The sequence below is a fragment of the Herpailurus yagouaroundi genome, unplaced genomic scaffold, assembly GCF_014898765.1.
Source record: "Herpailurus yagouaroundi ecotype Mexico unplaced genomic scaffold, PumYag 28, whole genome shotgun sequence".
In the NCBI taxonomy this organism is placed as follows: domain Eukaryota; kingdom Metazoa; phylum Chordata; class Mammalia; order Carnivora; family Felidae; genus Herpailurus; species Herpailurus yagouaroundi.
Window position 1 is genome coordinate 42,598,493 of NW_024412376.1, and position 25,825 is coordinate 42,624,317.

Sequence of the window (25,825 nt, forward strand, 5' to 3'; positions counted from 1 at the left end):
AAGAAATACATTTTTAGAAAGCAGATGAATATTACCAGGGGTAAAAACTGCCCTTTCGTAATGATAAAAGGAGTTGGCTTATCAAGAAAACATAATACTAAATGTTTGTGCTCCAAATGACAGGACTTCAAAATACATAAAAACAGATAGAAAAGGAGAAACACAAAGGTCCATAATTTTAGTTGGAAATCCCAACACCGCTCTCTCAATAATTGATAGAATAATCAGTAAGAGTTCAAGACTTGAACAATACCATCAGCCAACTTAAATAATTGACATTTACAGAACATTCCACCAAATGACAGCAGAACACACATTTTTTCAGTGCACCTGGAACACTTAATCAAAGGAGATTATATTCTGAGCCATAAAACAAATTTGAATATATTTAAAAATATTTAAATCCTAAAAATTATTTTTGCCTTACAACATTGGAATTAAATTAGAAATAAAAGCAGAAAGGTTCTGGAAAATCCCCATAAGTTAGGAAACCAGGCAACATACTTTGAACTAGCCCATGGAACAAAGAAGACATTGCAAGGGAAATTAGAAAACGCAGTAAAACCTTGGATTGCAAGTAACTTATTCTGCAAGCATACCACAAGATGAGCAAACATTTCTAATAAATTTAACTTGATAAATGAGCGATGTCTTGCAATATGAGTAGCATGTGACACCGAATGTCACATGATCACAACTGAGCCATTGGTTCTTGAACTGCTTTGCTATACGAGTGCTTTGGATTACAAGCATGTTTCTGGAACTACTTATGCTTGCAAACCAAGGTTTTATGTACTTCTAACCAAAAGAAAAGAAAATGTGGCATATCAAAATATATGGGATACAGCTGAGGCAGTGCTGAAAGGGAAGTTTATAGCATTTTAAAATTCTTATTATATTAGAAAGTTAGAAATGTCCAAAATCAGTGCCCTAAGCTTTCGTTTTAAAAAACTGAGAAAAGAAAACAAATTAAACTGAAAGTCAAGGAAAGAAATATTAAGATAACAGAGAAATAGAGAAAATCAATGAAACTAAAAACTGGTTCTTTGAAAAGATCAGCTAAAATTGATCTTCTTCTAGTCAGATTGATCAGAGAAAAAAAGAAGACACAAATTACCCATTTCAGAAATGAAAGAGGGAATGTATCACTATAGGTTATACAAATATTAAAATGCTAATTAGATAATAAACCGTATGCTGATAAATTCAACTTCTATGGAATGGCTGAATTTCTTGAGAGACACTGCCAAAGTTTACTTAAGTAGAAATAGGTAACAGAATAGGCTTATATCTGTTAAAGGTTTATATCTGTTTGTATCTGTTAAAGAATTCATAGCTTAAAAACTTCCCCCAGGGTCACCTAGGTGGCTCAGGCAGTTAAGTGTCTGGCTCTTGATTTCAGCTCAGGTCATGATCTCATGGATTATGAGATCAAGTCTGGCACTGGGCTCTGTGCTGACAGTGTGGAGCCTGCTTGGGATTCTCTTTCCTTCTCTCTCTCCCCCTCCCCCACTGGGGCTGTCTCCCTCAAAATACATAAACACTGGGGGAAAAAAAAAAAACTTCCTACACAGAAAATTCCAGGCCCATAATGGCTTCACTGGTGAATTCTCCTGAGTAGTTTAGGATGAAATAAGGAGCATCTGGGTGGCTTAGTTGGTTGTGCGTCCTGACTTCAGCTCAGGTCATGATCTTGCAGTTCATGAGTTCAAGCCCCGCAGTGCACTCACGGCCATCAGTACAGAGCCTGCTTCAGATCCTCTGTCCCTCGCTCTCTCTGCCCCTCCCCTGCTTGCCCTCTCTTAAAAATAAACAAAGAGGAAGAAATAATAACAATTCAGTACAAACTCTTCAAGAAAATACAAGAAGAGGAAACAATTCTCAACTTATTCTCTGGGACTGGCATTATCCTGCTATCAATACAAGAAAAAGTCATTACATAAAAAGAAAACACAGAATAACATCCCTCATGAACATAGGTGCAAAACATTTTAAAGAAAAGTGGCAGTTGACCAGAGCTCCTGTCAGAAAGCTGGTGCACAATGCAAAGTCCTTTTCATTTGGCATTGGTGCAAGGTGTAGCCTGCCAGTGCTTTCCTGCCCTATGCACCAAAGAATGAAACCAACCAACACAGGCACACTACCAAAGTTAAGAACTCTGGAACTTCATTATTATGAGCAGACAAATATCTTCTGATATTTGAGAAAATATCACAGTACAAAAGAAAAAAAAAGATTAACAAAGATTATATTTGTAAAGGTGTGAGATAGAGAACATTAGTCCAGAGGGTAAATATTTATCCAAGAGAAAGAGAGAGGAGCAAGTGGAGAGAATGAATGGTAACAGCCATATAGATGTAGATTTCATAGATACACATTACCAAGATAAAGAATTCATTTTTTAGTTTCTACTTTTCTTAATTATGAATGAGTTTTGAATTTACTAATTAACTTTCTAGCATCTAATGAGATTATCATACAGTTACTAGATTTTGTAATTTTGAACCATTTTTGAAATTCTGGGAAAAACTATTCACTATGATTTTTATTTGCTAAGGGTTCTTTTCTGAGAGGAGAGGGAGAGAATTTTGCATGATATTAACCTATTCTTTCTTTTGCTGCATTTTTGGGATTTTGAAAAATGAACTAAATAATTTTTTTTACCTTTTTCTATGCTCTGGAACATTTCCTATGAGATGGGAGTTTCTTATTTATTGAGAGTAGTTTGATAGAACTACTATCTCTATGAAAGCAGATAGTTTTCTCCTTCGGTGGGAGAAGGGTCAGGGGGAAGAGAATAGATCTATTGTAAATTGGTCTTCTAAGTCTTCTCCAGCAAACTGATAATTGGTATTTTGATGTTTTATATAAGTATCTATTTTATGTGGGTTATTATATTTAGCATGATAAAGTTTATCATGATATTTTCTAATAATGTTTAAATCTCTTTTATATCTTTAAAAGCATTATATCTTGGAGATGGTATGAAGGTAATGGTGGCAAATAACATCAGCTCTAAAATTAGACTGCTGGGGTTGATATCCCAGCTCCACCATTCACAGGGTGTATGATCTTCAACTCATTAATTAAACTCTTTGTGCCATAGTTTCCTCATCTGTAAAATGGAGGTAATCATCATCATTATCATCATCATCATCATCATCATCATCATCCATCTCATTAAAAATACTGTAAGGTTTTAAAAAGGTAATTCATGTAAATAAAGTATTGAGAACATTGGCCCATTGTAAGTATACAATAAAAGTTAGCCATTACTATAGTTGTAATTAAAAGCTGTATTTCTTTTTTCATTCCTGGCACAATTTTGGAGACTTCCTTATTTTTGTTTTTCTCGATTATACTTGCAAAGATTTATTTGTCTTTTCACATAATCAGTTTTTTTGTTTTATGCATCAGCTTTTTGGTTTTCTATTAATTTATACATTTACCTCTAGTATTTCCTTCTCTGTCCTTTATTTTACTTCATGTCATTGTTGATTTTGTTAAGATTTCTTTTCTAGAATCCTGATTCAAAAGCTAGCTTCTTCACTTGTTTCAGTGCTCTTGTTTTCTAACAAATACATTTAAATTATAAATTTCTTTTTGAACAGTATGATGACATCTGCCTCAGGATTTGATATTTAGTGTTTTTATTTTGTTTCAGTTCTAAATATGTGAACAATTTCTATAGTGGTTTTCCCTTTAGGCAATGAATACATTAGAAATACACTTGTAAATTTGCAGATGAATAGTTTTTGTTTGTTTGTTTGTGAGGGGAGAAATGCAAGGTTGGGGAGTGAGTCTTGTGCTCAGTAAATGGGCTGTGTATATCAGTTTATAAAATTTCCCAAATGGCCAGTACATGGTCAATTTTTATAAGTATTCCTTGTATATTTGAAAAATAAATATATATTCTCTATTTATTTGGTAGACATTTCCATACAGAAAACCCTAACGGAAACTAATAATTAGATTGAGCCTGTTACTTCAATCAAGCTAGAAAATTGTTATTCAAATCCTTTTTTCCTTGACTTTATTTGGAATTTTCTGAAAAAAATGCATTAAAATCAATTCCCCCTTATTCTGTTAATTTTGAAGCTGTGTTATTAGGTGTATTGTCTCCTAATTGCTCTATATCTCAGTAAATCAATCTATTTATGAGTTTCTGTTATTAGTATGCCCCTTTAATTTTTTATGCCTAAATTCTATTTTGTTTGATATTAATAATGTTGTAACAGCTTTCTCTTTGTTGGCATTTGCATTATAATATGAAAATACAAAAGAAACAAATGACATGTTCTCTATCTCAAGGAAGTTATAATCACCACTATATGTACATTTTGTACTACTGTTTTTAAAGTTTGAATTCAAGGCTCTTTTATTTTACTTCTGACAAATACTTCTTTTGTTCCTACAATATTCTTATCGATGCACATCTTTGATTGGATGTTCTCTATGCACTTAGTTATTACAAGTAGAAATTTTCTAAATGTTCGAGATAGCTACGATAACATTAACACAACACTCAGCAAAATAAAATATTACAGATGTTGTCTGACGAAAGCATCAAATTGATCAATTTGCTTTTTGTTTTTATTAATTTAGTTTTTCCTAATGTATGTTTTGGAAGTTTGATAATTTGTACATAGAACCTGTGAGAAATCCCCGGTCTCATTGTTCCCCTGTGCAATATATATCTCCTTTGTAACGGTAATTAAGGAGCATACACTTCACATGGCTACTTCACATGGCTTACATTATGGTGGTTATTTTTAAGTATTCAAGCTTGAAAGGGCAAAATCGATGCTTTTTTTTTTGAAACAGGGAAAATTAAAACATCAAAATGTGATATATAATTACTATGTTAAATAGTGAAAAACAAACTATTCCACAGTGCAAAGAATTGAGGTCATCTGCTGGCCTAAAATAGAACTTAACATTTCTCTTCACTTAAATTTATTGCAGATTTCTTATCTGCAAGATAAGAAATATAGAATGACAGAGCAGTCATGAGCCTAATAATCATTTGGTTTAATATTTTTTCTTTTATCAAAAAAAGGCAAAACAGTGTAGTTAATGGAACATCAACGGATAGTTTGTAAAGAAATTCTATAAAGGTATATATTTTCTTCTCATGACAAAATATCATCACCACACTAGAAGAAATGTCATAATAAGAGAAATTTAAATGCAGGTTTTATTATTTACCCTTACTCTATCTTCCATTACACTGCTGGAAAGAGCATGAGTAATGTTTTGTTTTCATTTTTAATTTATGTGACTTTCCCTTTGTAATTTAAACATCAGTTACATTTTTTTAGATACTTGTCATGTTTATAGCCCAATGTATACTATTTTTCTTACCATCATTTTAATAACTAAGTAAGTATTACAAAGGAATATGTGTTTGGAAGGAACAGCATTAGAATATATATGATAAAGCTATAGGTGGAAAGAATTGATTGGTTTACTTTTCCCAAAGAAACCTCCTCATGCAGTTGTTTAATGTGAAAGGTTTTTTCTTGAAAAGGTTAAAAAAGTTCTAATCAACTTTTGTACATTATGTAGAACTTCATTTTCTAAACTCTGCAAAAGAAAGTTTCATATTTAATGGGAAATCATGAATTATTCCATTTATTATCTACTTCCTCCTTTCAAAGACATGATCTGGATAAAAGGCGGGGTGAATAATTTCAAAAAAATACAATACATTTTTAATGGGAAGGTGCAAACTACAGATTCTCATGACTATTAGCAAGTGTAGAGGAAACAGAATTTTACTTGCAAAACTCGTCAAACTCTTGCAAAGATAAAATGTATGACATACTTTAGTAAAAAAAGAACACAGTGAACTTAAGTTTTCTTTTTAATGCAACTTGTTTTTACAAAGTTTTGTTATATTTTTCAGCTTCACATTTTTATTAAAAGTTGATTATTTCACTCAACTTATATGGAAAACTGATAGTTCTTTAATTTATAAAGATGAGAAGCTGTAAGAAAAAGTTTAAATTATATTATTGGAGACAAAATTTCTCAAATAATAGAATATTAAAAATTTTAGAGAACAATCACAAGATTATGTTTCAAAAAACAGAGTGACATTGCGTGGGGTTTTATTTTATTTTAATGAAAATTTGTAAATAGTAATATAGACAAAAATGTGGAGTTAATGAGCTAGCATGATCATGTTTATACATGTTTGTAATCCATTGCTTGTAATCATTAGTATGAAGCTTACTTTTTGTTTTTCTCTTCTTTTTCTTGTTTATTATTGTTATATTAGGACACAGACTATAATAGTTATATTACTTGCTCAGATTTCTTTTTTTATCATTGTGACTCAATCCCAAACCTAAGATTATTTTCAGGCTTTATTTTTCAGCTCGTGGTTAATTGATTTTCCTTTAGTTGAAAGTTACAGTGCAATTTAAAAGAAAAGAACAAAAATACATGACTGCCTCATTTAGCCAAAAGTGCTTGGACTCAGCTGTGGTACTGTGAAAATACCTTCCCTGAAAATTCTTCTTAAATGATGACACTCATTTCGTACCTTTCCATGTATAATCTTTAGCTTAACCCTTCCGTTTATAAATAAGTTTAAATTTCTCATCTTAGAAGTTTACAAGTAATAGGACCGTTTTAAAGATGACGTAATTAGCCTCTCCTATAAAGAGCTTGCTTTCTTCTAGCTCTTTTCCACTGAACTTCTGAAGAAGAACTTTTTATAATGTGGTTAAGTTCAAGAGTTTTCCAGTAGAGAAAATCTTTCCGTAAAGAAAATGTGTGTTACAGCTACATGGGTAAATTTTTTGATAATACCTTATATTGACTGACAAATAGTTGCTTCATTCCTGATTGATGACAATCTCTGTACTCCGGATATTTGATTGCATTGGAATCACTTGAGTAAATAATTTTTAATAGGAAATAGGCACAAAAAATTCCTGTATATCATTAAGGGAATTTTTAAAGCTATTGTAACATTGCAGTCTGCACTGTAGTAAATAACCACAGCTTTTCTCTGATCTCGGGTAGCAATCACTAGGAAAAATACCATTTGATTAACGTTTTTGATCTAACAAAAAGTTACTGCCTTTTATGCTAAATACCAGTTCTTACATAATTGCTAAATATCAGTTCGTACATAATTGAGCCTGAGAAGTAATCTTTGTTCTACATTCTACACCAATATCCCATGTATCCTGAAATAAAATCACCGATATTGAAGTGAATTTTTATTGTGCTCTCGGCAGAATTCTTTGCTGACCAAATTTTTAAATATTTTATTTTTTGTTGATTTATGTTAGTAATAGTGCTATTTGGAAAATATAGGCTAAACTTTATTTCTCAGTTGTTATTAGATTTTTTAAAAAATAATTAAAGGTTGAACTTGGGTTAAATAGTTTCTTCCAAATGGCATTTTTCAATTTGTACACATATCCTTTAACTGTTGGCAGTCTGACTATGGTTTCTGTGATTATTAATAGATAAAAATGTGTATTTTCTAAAAATACAAAGCACAACTTGCCTGTGTAGCAGTTTCAAATTCAGTAAACTTGTAATTGTTTAGAAAATCACAAAAAATTTTGTCCCATAACTTCTTGGGGGCAGATTTTATTTATTTATTCTTAAGTTATCAAATAAGTCTATCTATCTAAAATGATTCTAAATCTAAACTGAAAAAAAATCCTGCCAAATTAATATTTATGTTCTGATTTATTGATAACATTTTTAGGATGATTAGTTTTTTCAATTGATGCAACTAAAGGTGGTATCACATTTATTTGGATAGCGATTCTAATCGCTAAACCGTGTAAACATGCATTTGTGGTGTTTCTTTAAAATGAAGCTAACATGTTATGTATTTCAATCTTTGTTAGGAGACTTTATATATTTTATATAAATTTATAATAAATATATTGTTATTTATTATATATAAATTTATAAATAATATACATTTATTAAATTTTATATACATTTATGTAAAATTTACTTATATTGTATAACAATATAAGTATTGCACAATAGATATACCTTCAAAATTAGTTTTAGATTTTCTGTTAAAGAAATACGACCAAGACATTTCGCAAAGAAAATCATTATTGTTAAAAAGGCTTACATTAAAATTCCTGTGACATGACTAGTCAAAACTGCAATAATATTATTACAGAAGTTATTTTCTTTATTGAAATATATGCTAAAACTATACATAAGCTGCAATGATTGTATTATCTTTATTATATGTTCATTTTTATTTGAGGAAGTTCCCCAGAAATATTTAGGAGAAATTAATAACAGTGTTCATTTTAATGACTAATTCTACTTTTAATTACTAATTATAATAAACAGTGCTCGCTTCAGCAGCACATATACTAATTATAATAAACAATAATAAGCAATAGATTTTTTTGTTTCAAGTATAACAAATTCCACTTTTTGAGATGTTGACATGTAAATAATTCAAGTAAGTCATAAAGAAAATAAGCAGTGATTATCAAGTTATTTATGATTAAATGGATATACTGAGATGCAAAATGAATTTGCTTTAGAGAAACTATCATATCAAAAGTGCTTTTTATGTACATTTTATTTGGATTCATAAAAATGCCTCATTAAATTTGTATATGTTTATCTCTAAAATATATTTCTAATTTTTCCAGACATGAGAACTGAATAGTTTGAAAACTGTTCATCTGTGATATGCCACCTGTCCTATTTACATTTTTAACAGTTGAGTATTTGTTAACTGATCTCATAGACAGCTACATATTTTGCTGTTTCCAGATGGATGAGATAGAATACCATGCATAACTTTACATTTATCTTCTTTGAATGTCACCTTATTTACATATCAATTAAAATAATATCTGTATTAAGATGGATAATGAAAGTTATCAAATTTACATGATGTAGCTGCAGTTTGCTAAATTTCCAGTAGATGCCCCCAGAGACCAGTCAACTCATTGGAAATCCTTTAAATTTAAAAAGAGCCTTTTTCATATTGAAACATTTTTTTCTTGTTATATTTTGAAGTACATGGAAAATAACTAAATGTCCTAAAAGTTCCAACTCTCCAATGGTTATTACATAAAAATATATATGAATGATTTTAGTCTATTTCTTAATTAGCGTTAGTTCTCAATCACTCTTACTACTATGACTAACAATTGTTAAAAACCTAAATTAGTGTAAAATTAAGAAAATACTTTTAGTTGTCATTGTAATTTTATATGCTTTTAAGTCATTTTAAATATAATTGATATTTTTTCATTCTAACTTCTCTCTTTACCTATATTTATATGGCTAGGGGAATGGCATATCTTTGTTTTAGCTTTTCGGGAAAATTTTATTCTTTTCACAAAAAACTATAAAACACACCCAACTTATATGGTTTTTATCAGTGTGAGTATGTCAAAAAATACATATTTTCTCCATTCAAACTATATGTAATGTCTACCTACACTGAGAAGTATGGGTAAGAATAGTGACTCACTTTATTCTGTGGAAATTATATTAACTGAAGCTATTTAAGTATTAATTTAAGAGTCAGTGTAATTATCCCGTAGGTGATTCCAATAACATTTATTCCTACAATACGAATGTAAGACTGTTATAACTGACACATAGATAACCCACTAGTGACTTATAAATATTAACTTAATGGAATAAAAGTATTATCCTGACTTTTGATTAGATATTACACATCTTCTAGGTTTATCTTTGTCAGATTAAATAAAATTTTTATGATCTTGTTTTAAATTATGATTTTTTTTATTAAACTGGTTTTGAAATATTTTACAGAATATGAAGCTTCACCTTGATACAGTATTTGAGTTTGTCCTATGAAAAAAATATGTTAAATATATTAGTCATATATTTGAGTAGTTGATAATTCGTTTTGATTTTGAAAGCCCATCTGATAACTAATATAAATACCTATGGGTTAAGAGAAATAAAAGAAGTTGTCATATATATTCATTCCATTTATTCATGTTGTTCAGATTTGTAGAAGTATGTGCTTTTTTATCCTTTTATATGTTTGTCCTTCTCGGTGTTTTTCTTTTATTAGACTTCATATATCCTTGAGTGACAATCATATCTATTTAATTTGCTTTGCATGGGTGCTACTGTCTACTTACTCATTTTAAGGAAGGGGATTCTGTGGGAGGGTCACATAATGACACTAATCTCTTTTCCTAGTCCAGCAGAAACATGGATTAACAAGGACAAAGGCAATGGCTTTCATATTTGAGGGTTACATTATAATTGTCCAATAATGACAAATTCCTAAACAATCAATGCAAATAAACAAAAAATAATGTGTAGAGGAAGAAAAGGAGAAGAAAACCCAACAAATTTAAAGCAATAAGAGAGAGCGTGGTAAAGTGCAAAAATATAGAATTCATACTCAGAAACCTGGATGTGAATTCCAGTTCTGCCCCTTATTAGTTTGTATGGCTTTGTCACTTATATGGCAAATCACATCCTCACTGAAGACAGTTTCTTTATCTGTGAAAATGGAAGTATTACTTTGTAGAGTTACTGTGTGTTAGAAATTGTGTCTACAGTGTCTAACACATTGTAGGTAGTCTATAAAATAGTAGCTGCTCAGAATGTTTTAAAGCAGAATTTTAAAATGATAGAATATCTCCATGGCTGTTTAACAGAAAGCTCCCCATCTCTCAGCATCTCCACACATTCAGCTATGAAGTTCTGTCAAAGTGTTCAGTTTTACTTTCTGTAAATTTACAGATTTTTTTTTTAATCTTAGGATCTTTTAGGGCAATTTTTACGTATGTTCAAAATGCACAGTGTCTCTTTTGAAGAATGGCTTTAAATCGTAATAAGTCCATATTAAATGGATGGCCACTTAATTCCGTTCCTAAATTCGTTCTTCTCCAGCTGCATCCCTCAGTCCGGTGCAACCTTAGGTGTCTGCAGTGGTAGATACCTTCCTCAGGGTAGAGATTTATAGAGTCCAGTGAAAGTCACGACTTCTGCTACTGTGAGTGGCATATTCTCTGTCAGGGAAACTCTTCTCAAACTCCATAATATCAAATCTCTACATAAATTTTACCAGAATTCTCAATTTCCCCCCAGCGTAGTGACTTTTTAGGTCAAAGAGATATTTCTTCTTCTGATTCTTGCAAAGAATATATTTTAATTTAGACTAATATTTGTTCTAATATGCAGATGAAACCAAAGACTGATAACATTGTGTCCAAATGAATAACAAAATAATGAATTGGAATTGTTTATATTTCTATTTGTGTTTAGAAAAATTTTCTTTCCATAAAGCAAGTCAACTTTAACTATGATTCTGTTATGAAATATGAAACCTGAGAAGTCCAAATATCATAGTGAAATTGACATACGTTTTTTTCAGGTAGTCAGTTCATTTTAATAAAAGAAAATTATTTTGGTTAAAAGAAATAATTTGCAAGGCACCTGGGTGGCTCATTCAGTTAAGCATCCAACTCTCATGGTTCCTGAGTTTGAGCCCTGCATCAGGCTTCACGCTGATAGCAGGGAGCCTGCTTGGGATTCTCTGTCTCCCTCTCCCTCTGCCCCTTGCTTGCACTCTCTCTCTCTCTCTCTCTCTCTCAAAAATAAATAAATTTTAAAAAAAGAAAGAATTTGCATTAACTATGAAGATTTAAATAGGAGCTAATTTAGTAAATCACTAACTGCTCGTTCTTGCTCTCAAATTAATAATGAAGATTTAACAATGACCTACATGTACAGATGCATGTATATGCGCACATGAATTTGTATATAAATAGAAATAATAATCAGCATAGTTATATATGCATTTTAAAATACATCTCTATTTGAAATCTCTCTTGCAAAGAATGGTCTTTTAAAAAAAGTTACCAGAGGGGCGCCTGGGTGTCTCAGTCAGTTGAGTGTCTGACTTTGGCTCAGGTCATGATCTCACCGTTCATGGGTTCAAGCCCCACATTGAGCTCTGTGCTGACAGCTCAGAGCCTGGAGCCTGCTTCAGATTCTGTGTCTCCCTCTCTCTTTGCCCTTCCCCTGCTCATGCTCTGTCTCTCTTTCTCAAAAATAAACAAACATTAAAAAAAAGTACCAGAAATTTTAAAAAATTGTTATCAGTTATATATCATGGATGTTTTGAGGCTGAAAATATGTCTTGGAAACAATTTTAGTATAGCCCCTTCTGAATCCATTCATGTTCTTTGGTCACAGGCAACAGAAACTGATTCTGACTAAATAAAGTAGAAACAATTTTATTGGAAGGATATTAGGTAACAAGCTGAATTTAGGGAGAGCCCAGCTCATATGAAAAGGACAAGACCTGAGACCCTTGATAGGATCTTGGTAGCGAGAACTACTTGAGACTCTTGTCAGGATATCAAGTTGACTGAGCTCCAAAAACCTCCTAACCATTTGTGTTTTTCTTGCCCCAAGATTCAGAATTATGGGAGAGGAACTGGTTTGCTTAGTTTGGGTCACTGATCCACCCCTTGGTTAGAGAGTCTTTACAATCAAGTCCCACCAAGATGACACACAGTGTGAGAATGGTCATTTTCAAAAGTGTTTGGAGTACTGCCACCTGTGGAAATGGAGCTAGGTGTTGGGTGACCAAAGCCAACCAAAACACCCTCACCTTCCAGGTGAAGGAAACAAGGCCTGCAGGGTGATTTTCTGCGTTTTTGTCCCAGCTGAGATTAGAATGTGGATAGCCTCCTGGCTTGTGTTTATTTTTATTGTTTAAAGTCCATATTCTATTTTTTATTTATTTACAACTTTCTTCTCTTCCAAGGCATAACCATCAAAGCTGACAGTGCTTGTTTGAAGCAAGGTTAGATTTTTAGCCCCTCAGATCTCGTCCTCAGATCTCCTATATTCCCCCACAACCTGTCTCCATTTGGAGGTACTACTTGGATATCCTTTCAGCCTTCTTCTCACTTAAGTTATCTGAATCCAATCTCATTATCTTTCCCCAAACCCGTACATCCTTTTGTGTTCTCTTCTTTAGCAAATAACCAATTACCTATTGCCCAGCCTCAAAACGTGGTGTCCTCCTAGGTCTTCCTTTTCCTCCTCCCCCAACACCCCCTCAGTCACCAAGGAATTGATATTTTTATCTCCTAAATATGTGTTGAACCCACCTACTTCTATCCATTCCCCCTGCCTTTCCTTTGGTCCAGCCCCTGTGACCTCTCCTTTCCAAGACCACCAGATTCCTCCATCTCTTCGCCCTGCTCCCACTTCTACCCTCCTCCTGGCCATTCTCTTGGATCAGGTACAAATTTCAGAGTCACAAGCTCGAAGATGTTAAATTGAAAGCCTTTATTTTTTTTATAACAATTTTAATTCCTGGCCGCGAGCCTTGATCTTCCCTAGTGTAAAAATCCAGTCTTGTTCTTCTCAGGTAATGTGAGTCCAATTCAGTGATTTCTCAGGTTATTCAAGATTCTGACACCTCTTCCCCTCACCCTGTTTTCTCATATAGAAACAACACAGTGCTGGAGCAGGGTAGAGAGGAGGAGAGTTGCCAGACTTAGCAAATAATAATATAGGATATATACTTCAATTTGAGTTTCAAAAAAAATTAGTATAAATATGTCCTATGCAATGTTTGGAGCATACTAATACTAAAAAAAATATTCATTGTTTATCTGATATTCAAATTTAACTGGGCATCCTGCCCAGTTTCATCTGGCAACTCCAGGGCTGGGGGTTTGTCAGTATTTACTTTCAGATCTTAATCTAAGACCTTACTATAGACACTGAATATCCTTCTCTAGTATCTGTTTCTTCATTCTTCTTTGCCAACAAAACTACAGTTTTGCTTGGGAGAGCAATGTGTCTAAGAACAGGCAGAATTTTAGTTTTTCCAGTCTCCTTGCAGCAAGGGGTGGCCATGGCGAATGGGACCAAAGTAAGAATTTACTAGCAGTTACAGGAATGCTTTTGGTGTTCCCAGTAATAGGGAAAGACATATCTGGTGCCACCCATCTCCCCATTCTTTTTGCCTTGAAGATGGACACAATATCTGAAGCTATAACAACCATCCAGTGACCAGCAGGGGACAAGCATGAGGTAAAGAATAAGATAATCCCAGGTGCATTGACCTTGCCAGACCACTGAACCAAGGCCATCAGATGCCTACTTTTAGTCATCTTTTGCTGAGAGAAATGGAAATCTCTAGTTTTAAAGGTACTATGAAACAAGTTCTCTTGCTTGTAGTTGAATGCATTCCAAACCTATGGGGTTGTATACACGTGTCCATCTCTCATGCATTCATGAGAGATGAATGCATCCTTTTCTGTCAGATTTGGAAATATGCTGACCTGACTCCTTTGATAGCTCCCTAAGGCTTCTTATTCTCAGTGTTATAGCTGTGTCCTCCTTCAGCCCCCAGTGGGCGGCCATACAAAAACATTTTAGCACACATTCCCTGGTTGTGGCCAGTGACATTGTGACAGATATACCAGCCCTCTATTTCCATTAACTGTTGTGTCATACATGGAGCCCACTAGATGACTATGGTATTTCACCCATACCATTCAAGAGCTATGGGAAATTATAGTGGCTGGTTCTGAGAAATCCAATACAGTGACTTTTGGTATACCTTGTGTGGGGCAGGTAGAAGGAGGGGAGAGAGAGGACATGGCCTTTGCAGCATTTCACTGCTCCTTCTTCATACTATCTTCCTTTGTCTTGACAAGAGGGCAGAAACAAACAAAAATCTTTTACTTCTTTTCTCTTCCCTATGTCATACGTTTTTGGTCTCCTACAACATGGGGGCCTTTGACCTTGTGGCCTAGGAATGTGGCTTCCTTATTTTCTTTATGGATGAGTCCTATTAAACAGGTGCTGTATATCTATCTGGATGCCAGAGCGGGGAGGATAAGAGCTCAGCTGGAACACTCCTTCCGGGTGATTTTTCGAAACTGTAATCTCATGTAGTCATTTCCCTAACTGGGACCCTTCAATGGCTCTAACTCACTCTTCGCTTGGAGTCCACACTTCTTACCATGGCTTTGAGGTCCTGTCTTTTCTTTAAAAGCTACTCTCTCACCACTCCTCTCTTCACCTTTCTTTATACCTAAGCTTATACCTTACTTATACTGAGTAAGAAATTCTTGGTGGATGGCATATGGGCTGTTTTTTTTCTTTTTGCTTTTGTTTTTTTAATTCTTTAGATGAATCTACTGCATATCCAGGAGTTGAGAACCAGTAGTGCAGGACTTTACATGTATTTGAGCATCTTCACGTACATCATCTTTTTTTTTTTTTTTTACAAGTGGGGGAGGGGCAGAGAGAGAGGGAGACCCAGAATCTGTAGCAGGCTCCAGGCTCTGAGCTGTCAGCACAGAGCCTGACACGGGGCTTGAACTCACAAACCGCGAGATCATGACCTGAGCCGAAGTCAGACGCTCAACCAGCTGAGCCACACAGGCACCCCTACATAATTTAATTTTGTTCTTAGAAGAATCCTGTGATATAGGTACGGCATAGATTGATACACACATTTTACAAACGAGATGAAATGAGGTACATGGAGCGGTAGAACTGGGCCCAACCTTGAGTAATCTGACTAATTCAAGGCTGTCTCCACTCCACCCTGAAATTTTTATTACTAGTAGTATCACATTGTGTCAGTTGTTCTAAATATTTAACTGGCTCCTAATTTTTAAAAATGTAATGTAATATAATTAGTAGCTATATGATTTGGCCTCTGATTGCTCATTAAGTGGAATAAAAGCTGCCACACAGCTGTTGTCCCATAACTCTGTTTATTTCCTGTATCGCACTTTTCATCATCTGAAATGATTTATTATTTCCTATTTACTTGTTGGTTGTGTTCTCCCACTAGAATACAAACTTCACAAGGAGATTGAACCCATTTGGTCTAGAACAGTGCCTTCTACCTAGAAAATTTAATAGCTATCTGTTAAATAGAGTATTCATTTGTCACTTTATCTCCTTGTATATGATTTATCACTAAATTAGAAGTGAATTATTAATCTAAAAAATCATTAACTTAATCCTAACTGAAAATATTTTTAAGCGTATTTATTAATAGATTTTAATAAACATTTTCTAACCAAACATCCAAGCATGAGTGAATGAACGAATGAAGGAACTTCCATAACTTATAATGAAGCCACATAATATACAGTGCCTTTTTGACATTAAATGGCATATTTTAATTTTTGCTTGGCATGTTGAATTTTTTGTTTTATTTTACTGGGAGGCTAGTATATCAAGTACTTTTGGATCTTGCAATTGCTACAGTCTGCATGTGTTCCCCCAAATTCATATGTTGAAATCCTAACTCCCAAAGGTGATGGTGTTAGTAATTGAGGTCTTTGGGAGGTGCTTAGGTCATGAAGGCTCTGCCCTCATGAATGGGATTAGTGCCTTATTAAAAAAAAAAAAAAAGAAAAAAAGAAAAAAAAAAAAGAAAGAAAAAGTCTCCAGAGAGATCCCTACCCTTCCACTATGTAAGGACACAGTGAGAAGGCACCAACCATGAACAAGGAAGAGGGCCCTCACCAGGAGGCGACCATGCTGGTGACTTGATCTTGAAATTCCAGCCTCTAGAACTGTGAGCAATATATTTCTGCTGTTTATAAGCTACTCAGTCACTAGTATTTTGTTCTAGTAGCCAGAATGGACTGACATCAGTCAACTAGTTTATTTGTCCCTATCAAACAGAGCTCAGCTCTGGAACTGCTATATTTATAATGTAATTTTATTAAAATTACTACATTTGGGTAGCTCCTGGCATCTTTCATTAAACTGAAGTTGTTCAATTATAAGCGTGTGAGGCAAAGATAGTTTTCAGCTTTCACTGAGGGGAAGAAAAAAGGCAGCACATTTCAACCTTTAATCTTTAGAGAAGAAAAACACTGCATGGATTTAAAGGATTAAAATCATGTTCTGAGTGTTGGATTTCTTCTTCCCAGTTACCGGAACTCGTACAAGAAGAACATTTGTGTGGACATGCTGCGAGACGGTTATCACAAGTCCTTTACTGAGCTCTTCGCCCTGATGGAGAAGTGGGATGCCCTGCAGGAGGCTGCAAGAGTTAGGTCCCTTTTCTGGTTGCAGAGACCCCTGGAGGAGCAGCCTGATAAGCTGGGTCACTTCTACCACCACCTGACCAGGGCTGAGGCGGCTGAACGGAAAGGTGAGTGGAGGGACTGTGGGCAGCAGTGCTGCGGGAGCTGGAGCAGTGAGCCCGAGGGAGGATTGCAGAGTGTTTCATGTCTGAATTGAGACCATTAAGACACCTTAGCACAGTGCATTCTAGACATCTGAGCATCTTTATGGAATACATGATAGGGGAATGCTGAATCACAAGCTGCCCAGACACAGGGGCATCCTGCTGATGTCATTTCAAGCAGGAAAGACAATGCATGCATCGCACCTAATAACACCGCCACAATGTTCCAATGTATTAAAATCTTTTGTATCATGAATTACAAATCTTTCCATGGTTTTTAAAATATATAATCTGAATAGAGACTTTTACTAAGAGTTTCATTCTTTCAAAGAGTATTATAACTTGAAAATTTATATTGATTTTCTATTACTTATATAATAGAATTTGAAGATCTTACCAACAAGTCCTACAGATTTCAATTGGAGAATTTTTATTAGTGAATAGTAGGAAGATATGAAAAGCCTGCAATTCACAAATATAAATAAAATTGTTAATTTTATATTTTCCATCACATCATTTGTAGTAAATTCCTTTTCTTGTATCTGAAAATTTTCCCAAAAGTCAATGTTTCATCTAGTGAATAAAATATTTTGATATCCACTGTAATTATACTCATATTGTTGTCATGAGCCTTTCCTAGTTACATATTAGGAATTGGTCGTTTTATATAATCAAAGAAAGGAAATCCTAGATCCTAGAAGTCAGCATATAAATTTGGTGATCTAAATTATTTTTTTCTTCAACTTCTTGTGTGAAAATATCATAGGACTGAAAGAGAGAAGCTCAGGCCCCAATAATGCCTATATTTTACTTCAGGCCTTTCTATGAGAAAATACAGTATTAGAGGGACACCTGGGTGGCTCAGTCAGTTAAGCATCTGTCTTCAGCTCAGGTCATAATCTCAAAGTTCATGAATTTGAGTCCTGCATTGGGCTCTGTGCTAACAGCTCAGAGCCTGGAGCCTGCTTCGGATTCTGTGTTTCCCTGTTTCTCTGCCCCTCCCCAGCTCCTGTTCTGTCTCTGTCTCTATCTCTGTCTCTCTCTCTCTCAAAAATAAACATTGAAAAAATTCTTTAAAGAAAGTTGAGTATTACACAACTTTCCACAACTGTACCAATGACAGTGGGGAAAATTAATGGGGGCATGGTAACAGTATTAGAGGGATAGCAGAAGTCTTTCAACCTCTACAGTGGAGTTAATACATGTTTCCTATCAGGTTGTGACCTGACTTACAAATATGAGATACACGAAAATTTTAACAAGTGAATGTGTGTGTGTGTGCGTGTGAATGTGCGTATGTGTTTGTATGGGTGTGTGAGTACAGGAGGCAGATATTTGTATTCTGAAAAATGCTTAGCTGCAGGATTAACTTTTTAATTTTTTTTTAAGTTTGTTTGAGAGTGAGTGCAAGCAGGGGAGGAGCAGAGAGAAAGAGAGAGAGAATCTTAAGCAGGCTCTGCATTGTCAGTGCAAAGCCCTTTGCAGGGGTGGAACCCACAAACCATGAGATCATGACCTGAGCCAAAATCAAGAGCCAGATATTTAACTGACTGAGCCACTCAGATGCCCCACAGGATTCACTTTAAAAATAGAATCCTCTGGTGAATTTTAAAATATGACATCTAATTTCTTAAGAAATTAACTATTATAAATAAAAAATGCTTTGTAAAAAACTTACATTCTCATTTCAGCTCCAAATTCTGAAGTGATATTTGCACTGAAAATAGAATTGAGCAAGATAAAAATTTCCCATTAGTCGTTTTTTCAAGTTGAATTCATCACATTCGCTAAGTGTTTTAAATAGAGGCTTTCATCTGAGTAGCATAAATATGAGCCCCATACATCACTTGTTATAAAAAAGTGTCATAATTATGAGAAACTTGTCATAAAGCATTTTGTAATTATAAAGAAACTAAAATGCTAAGTAGTCTATTTTAATGTAGAAAACATTAATTTACAATTTTTTATTAAATAAAAGTAAACATTTAAAGAAAACTGTTTCTTGGGGTGCTTGGGTGGCTCAGTTGGTTGAGCGTCTGGCTCTTGATTTTGGCTCAGGTCAGGATCTCACCTTTCGTGGGTTAAAGCCCCAGAGCCAACTCTGCACTGACAGTATGGAGCATGCTTGGGATTCTCTCTCTTTCCCTCTATCTCTCCCCACCCCCTCAAAGTAAATGAATAAACCTAAAAAAAAAAAACTTTCTCCAATCCCAAAAATTAACAAAGTCCAAACTTTATAGTAATCAATACCTTATACACATGATATTAGTAAAGAAAAGAAATATTTTCTTTACTGTGGTTTTATCATATATTCATAGCAACTAAGCTGTATTTGTTAAAGAAATAAAATTACCTCTTGCTCAGGTTATCTTGTTCAAAAATGCAGTGGCTTTTGCCTGGTTGAAATATAGAAAATTAAGATTATAGCAAAGAATATTGTTGGAAATACCTCAGTTGAAGGACTTGTGAATATTTGTATACTTTAAAAAAATTGTGTTAATTACTTTCACATTTACTACATAAGCTTTATTGAGGAAAAATTGTGATACAAGTTAAGAACATCCCAGAAAATGGGAAAGGGGATATACTCATTCACTCTTATTAATTTGAATTAATCTTAAATCTTAAAACATGCACACATGCAAACACACACACACACTTAATCTAGAATGTAAAAATTTGTTAATGGTGTCTCAGGATTCCATCTTATATGGTCACAAGACATATATGGAATCTGAAACAATTATCCTGAAGTAGCATTATCTCTGAGCATTCTCATTGCTTCTCATTGGAAAGACTATCACTCTAGGGCCACAATGAAGTTCATTTAATCAAAGCTATAGCACTAACAATAGTCATCTTGGGCCAGTTCTGTCTCTTGAGACTTACAGAACAGGAACCTAGAGTTATTTAAATTATTCTGCAAAACACCACTTGCTGGTTTATAGCAAAAAGTGTTTAAAGTAAGCTAGTCATTTCTTTTTGGATTATTTTCCATTTGTTAAAGTGCTTTTATTTTTTGTCCTTAATAACATTTCTTATATTACCCATTATTGTAAATCATCTCTGTACCATCTATAAGGTTATGATTAGGGCCTTGTGCCCCATGGGGCTGGAGAAGAGATGGCAATAATGGTAATGGGCAACTGAATCAATAGATAATTCAAACATTATTTACACTTGACTTTAAATTATTGTTAAGGGTTAAGCAGCAATTTTTTTCTAATAACATTTATTTAAGATACCCAAATATGTTCTATACAAGCAGAGTCCCACAGGATGTTTACAGGTTTTATGTAAAGCAAAACAAAAATAATTATCTGATGAAATAAGTTTGAGAAACACCAGATGAATTAACGTTGACATTAAGGAGGCTGATTTATTGCAGGACTTACCAGAGCCTTTAATATGCTGATGTATACCGTGTGGTTCACTAAAAGAGGGAAATTAGCAACTGTATTTTCCACATTTATTTCATCATGGAATCTCCTTTTTAGATAGCACAGTGAATACTTGTCTAAATAATAAACCAACAGTAAAAATGTTTTTCATCTTATAAATGTCTACTGACCATTCAAGTAAGCAGTCTACAAGCGAGGAGATAAGGCTGCTTAGAATGTAAAGGGTACAGCCCATATATTTGGATTGTCCAAAGATTCAAAACTTGAATATATCCCTTTATACTTAATACTATGAAAAATATTGCATTTTTTAATAGAAAAATAGTTTAACTGATAGTGGTCTTTATTTTTTTTTAATTTTTTAAATGTTTATTTTTGAGAGAGAGAGACACACACACACAGAGTATGAGTGGGGGAGGGGCAGAGAGAGAGAGGGAGACACAGAATCAGAAGCAGGATCCAGACTCTGAGCTGTCAACACAGAGCCTGATGCACACTGGAACTTGCCAACCTCAAGATCAGACCTGAGCTAAAGCTGGCCATGTAAAATGACTGAGCCACCCAGAGGCCCCTGACAAGTGTCTTTAAATATGGAATCTTGATAGCTTATATAACTCATTCTAAAAAGAAAAAAGAAAAAAAAAAGTATGAAATTTTGGAAATTTTTTCTATTGAGGTGTGATTACTGAAAAACAAATTATTTTGGGATCATTTTTTTCATGAAAGCTCTTTATAGAACTTTTTAAAAATGGAAGATATGGAACGCTTTATAGACTTTATAAAATAGCTCTCTAATCACTAAAGATGACAAAGAATATAAAATATTATAGGTGCCCCCTGGGGTGGCTCGGTCGGTTGGTTAAGCGGCTGACTTCCGCCCAGGTCATGATCTCGCGGTCGGTGAGTTCCAGACCCTGGTCGGGGTCTGTGCTGACAGCTCGGAGCCTGGAGCCTGATTTGGAGTCTGTGTACCCCCTGCCCCTCCCCGACTTGTGCTCTGTCTTGCTCTGTCTCTCAAAAATAAATAAATGTTAAATAAATAAATAAATAAATAAATAAATAAAATATTATAAAACAGACTTTAGTGCTTTGTTCACATTATGTAGAAGGTTCACAATGCAAAGACAAAACATAAGCGAAGTCAGTTCTGCGATGAGAGTATTTGTTTTTGTTTTTGTTTTTGTTTTTTAATTAATTTATTTATTTTGAGAGAGAGAGAGCAATAGAGCACGCAAGGGAGGGCAGAGAGAGGGAGAGAAAATCCCAAGCAGGCTCTGTGCTGTTTTCAACCAAAAAGGTATTTCAATTTCTAAAATATTCTTTTAGTTTTTTTTATTATTTTTTAATGTTTATTTTGGAGAGAGAGAGACAGAGTGCGGGGGGTGGGGGGGTGGGGTGGCGGGGCGCAGAGAGAGAAGGAGACACAGAAACCAAAGCAGGCTCCAGGCTCTGAACTGTCAGCACAGAGCGGACAGCAGCCTCAACCCCACAGACCGGGAGATCATGATCTGAGCCGAAATCCCACACCTGACCGGTGGAGCCACCCAGGCACCCCTATTTTTTTTATTTTGAAGAGCGAGAGGGCGTGAGTGAGTGAGGAGCAGAGAGAGAGGGAGAGAAAGAGAATCCCACGCAGGCTCCACACTTTCAGCGCTGAGCTCACCCAGGCAGGGCCTGAGTTAAGGATGTGGGGCTGGAACTCACCAACAGATCATGACCGGGCCGCTGAGGTTGGATGCTTAACTTCCTGGGCTACGCAGGTGCCCCTTTCTAACATCTTCTAAGTTTTCAAAAAGGTTTTTGTTGTATTTTTGGAGTGCACATCTTCGATGTAACTATTTTAGTGGTTAAAATACATGAACTTAAGTTTGCATTTCCATTTTTAAAATAGCTAATCATGCCTTTAAGGAAAAATAAAAAATAAATGTCACTAAGTTGGTTTAACATTTGAAGGGGCAAGCCGTGAGACATTTTTCTAATGCAGTTTATATTTTTGTTTGAAGAATACTTTGAAGATGTCTATAACAACTTGTATGCACTGGCCTGTTACTTCGGTAATTCTGAAGACAAATGGGTAAGGAACCACTTCTATGAACGATGTTTTAAGATTGCTCAACGGATCAAAATTGACGGTGGGAAGAAAGAAGCCGAGGCGCATGCGCACATGGGACTTCTCTTCGAGGAAGAGGGTGAGTGGTCATTTGTCAGGCTGTCCTGGGTGCTTTGGAGGATTCAGAGTCCAGGCAACCAGAAAGCACGTGGGGATTGAGAAAAAGACCTGAGGCGTTAGTATAAGCATGTAAGTTATTGAGATTAAAAAGCAAAGGTGTGTGACTTATGGATTCACCTTAAGCATTCCTTGCAGTCATACTCCACCCAAGCACTCAGGCTAGAGTTCCCAGCAGCAGCAGCAGCAGCAGCAGCACGGAGAATAAGCATCCTCCCGTATCCATCCACATATATCCGTCAGTGCCACTTGCTGTGTGGTTTTGAATTTCTTACCATTCTTAAGTCCTCTATTCATTTTAACTTGATTTCTCCTGTATGAAAATGGGAATAAAGGAAGGCATGCTTCGTGACTTTCCTAATGCCACATGTCCCCTACAAAGGGGACCAAAAAAATACCTCTATAATTTAGATATTGCCCCGTTTTGATTTATAACAACTTCTGAAGGAAAAGTCCTTTAAAAGTAACTTCATACTTAATGATGTTATCTTAAGACAAGACTGAAACAACAACAAAAATCGTCTAAACATATTTTGTATGATGGCCTACTAAAGGATGCAAATAGAAATTTAAGAATTAAAATTATGGAAGGAATGGTGGGTAGATAATATGCAAAGAAAATATATGAAAAGATATGAATAATCCTATTTCTTTTCCCAAAAAACTGTCTCATTTTCCACAAAGGTTTTGACTTTGGCCTAACAGTTAAATTAGAAAATATTTATTATTTTGTAGCTAGGACTGTATAGGACTTGGAGAAAGATTAAAAAAAAAAAGTTTTTGTGCTTCAGGAAATTACACATAATCTATAACATGGTAGGTGCTAGGACGTGGAATATGATCGGGAGCCATCTTGAGGGATAAATACCAGGTTTGCCAGAAAAACTCAGAGAAATGAGAGATCATACAGACTAGATTCAAGGAAGGCATAATGGGATCAGTAGGGACTGGTAGGGGACTTGGAAGATGGGGTGGAATTTAGGCAGGTAAGAAAACAGGAATATAGTCTGTAAGAGGGAGCTACTAAAGCATAGTTAGAAAAACTTGTAGGAGGAGCAACCTGTTTAAAATGAAAGTGTGGGGGCACCGGGGTGTCTCAGTGGCTTGAGCTTCTGACTCTTGATTTTAGCTCAGGTCATACTCTCAATTTTGTTGGTTTGAGCCCCACATCGGGCTCCCAATGCTTGCTTGAGATTCTCCCTCTCTCTCCTGCTCTCTCTGTCCCTCCCCAGAGCTCTCTCTCTCTCTGTCTCTGTCTCTCTCTCTCTCAAAATAAATAAATAAACTTTAAAGCAAATAAATAAAGTGGAAAGTGTGTTTCTGAGCAGTGGTGGCAGCTAAGAGTGGAAAGGCAAAATAGGGACACAGCAGGATTCAGAGTTTGGGTTTAAGCTTCTGTATATTCAGAGTAAGGAAAGGTTGGTTATTACTGTAATTTGAGAAGTTGTTAAAGCTTGCAACCTGTTGTTAAAAGTAGTGTTCTTCCAGTTTGTAAAAATGGGATAAATTCTTGCTTAAGTAAAATTCTTTCTTAAGCTTTTAAAAATTACTCTCATTTCATAGGTGTGGTGGATACTTTTTTAAACTTTAAAACATTATTATCTTCACTTTGAGGATGAGAAAACTGGCCCAAAGAGATTAAGCTGGTTGGTAGTGAAGCTAGTTTTTTTTTTTTTTTTTTTTTAACATTTTATTTATTTTTGAGACAGGGAGAGACAGAGCATGAACAGGGGAGGGTCAGAGAGAGGGAGACGCAGAATCCGAAACAGGCTCCAGGCTCTGAGCTGTCAGCATAGAGCGCGACGCGGGGCTCGAACTCTCGGACTGTGAGCTCATGACCTGAGCCAAAGTTGGCTGCTTAAACCAACTGAGCCACCCAGGCGCCCTGGTAATGAAGCTAGTTTTGACTAGTCAGCTAGCTTCAGAGCCTGTAGTCACTGCTCTGTGCAAACAAAGGATTGGTTGCTTTACCTCCATGATGTGCTAGTTATGAAAATTATATATTAGAAGATAAGTTACCACTTTTTTATTCTTTACTATAGGAAACCCGGAACCCCACCCCCCACCCCGCAACTGAATACAATAAAAATCGTTTTTTGTTTTGTTTTGTTTCTGTAATTGGGGCCCTAATTTTCTGTCATCTGTGGTAACAAATCAGATCAATTAAAGTGTCCACTTCTAGTCCCCAAAAAAGTCACAAAAGAAATAAGAAATAATATATGATAATAAGGCTGAAGAAGTCAGGGCTACATTGGTGAAAATATTAAGAGTGGCCCAGTGAGATTCAAATAGCTATCATAGGTATATTCTGAATTTCTGTATCAATTTTAATTCTGATTTTTAAAATTCAGTTTGATTTTTAAATTATTGCAGAAAAAAATGCATAACAAAATTTACCATCTCAACATCTAAGTGTGCAGCTCAGTGTTTAGTATATTCACACTGTCATGTGATCTGTCTTCAGAACTTCGCAAAACTGAAACTCAATACCCATTAAACATCAACTTCCAGTTTCCCTCCTGATTTTTTAAAATATCTGAATGCATTTCTGTTGGAGGATTTATGCATTGCTTCCCTTATTTATTCATTAATCTACCCATTTACTCAGCAACCGTGCCACCGTGGTTGCCCATATAATTTTAGTGACTGCAAATGAGGATGAGTTTGGGAAATATGAGGGCTGGGCTGCTGTGAGATTACATTTGCAGGTCCTTGGCTTGCTCATAGTTAGGTGTCACACCCTATAGCATGATAAAATGCACCCATATTCCACAGCAAATAGAATATTTTGCCCATGAAATTATTTTTAAATTAGGTTGTGTTTTTTGTTTGCAATCACTTTTTTGTCAGGTCTAAAATATTTTTCTATGCCCTTGATCAGTTCATAGGCCCTGAGAACCATGCCTTTATTGCCTGATGGATAAAATAACTGCGTTGATGTTGCTGAAAATTCTAGAGATGGACTTTGAGTGTTGCTTAGCAATGGTGAAA

General features: G+C 34.9%; 1 protein-coding gene across 4 annotated transcripts in view; it reads left to right on the forward strand.

Annotated features, from left to right (window-relative positions):
• The window catches only part of TTC29 (tetratricopeptide repeat domain 29), a 431,955-nt gene that overhangs the window by 209,484 nt on the left and 196,646 nt on the right, over window positions 1-25,825 (forward strand). For all 4 annotated transcript variants that reach the window (XM_040472852.1, XM_040472844.1, XM_040472860.1 and 1 more), the window contains 2 exons: window positions 16,947-17,170; window positions 22,611-22,796. In XM_040472852.1, coding sequence (XP_040328786.1) covers window positions 16,947-17,170; window positions 22,611-22,796 — 410 coding nt within the window. The remainder of the gene's footprint in view (window positions 1-16,946; window positions 17,171-22,610; window positions 22,797-25,825) is intronic.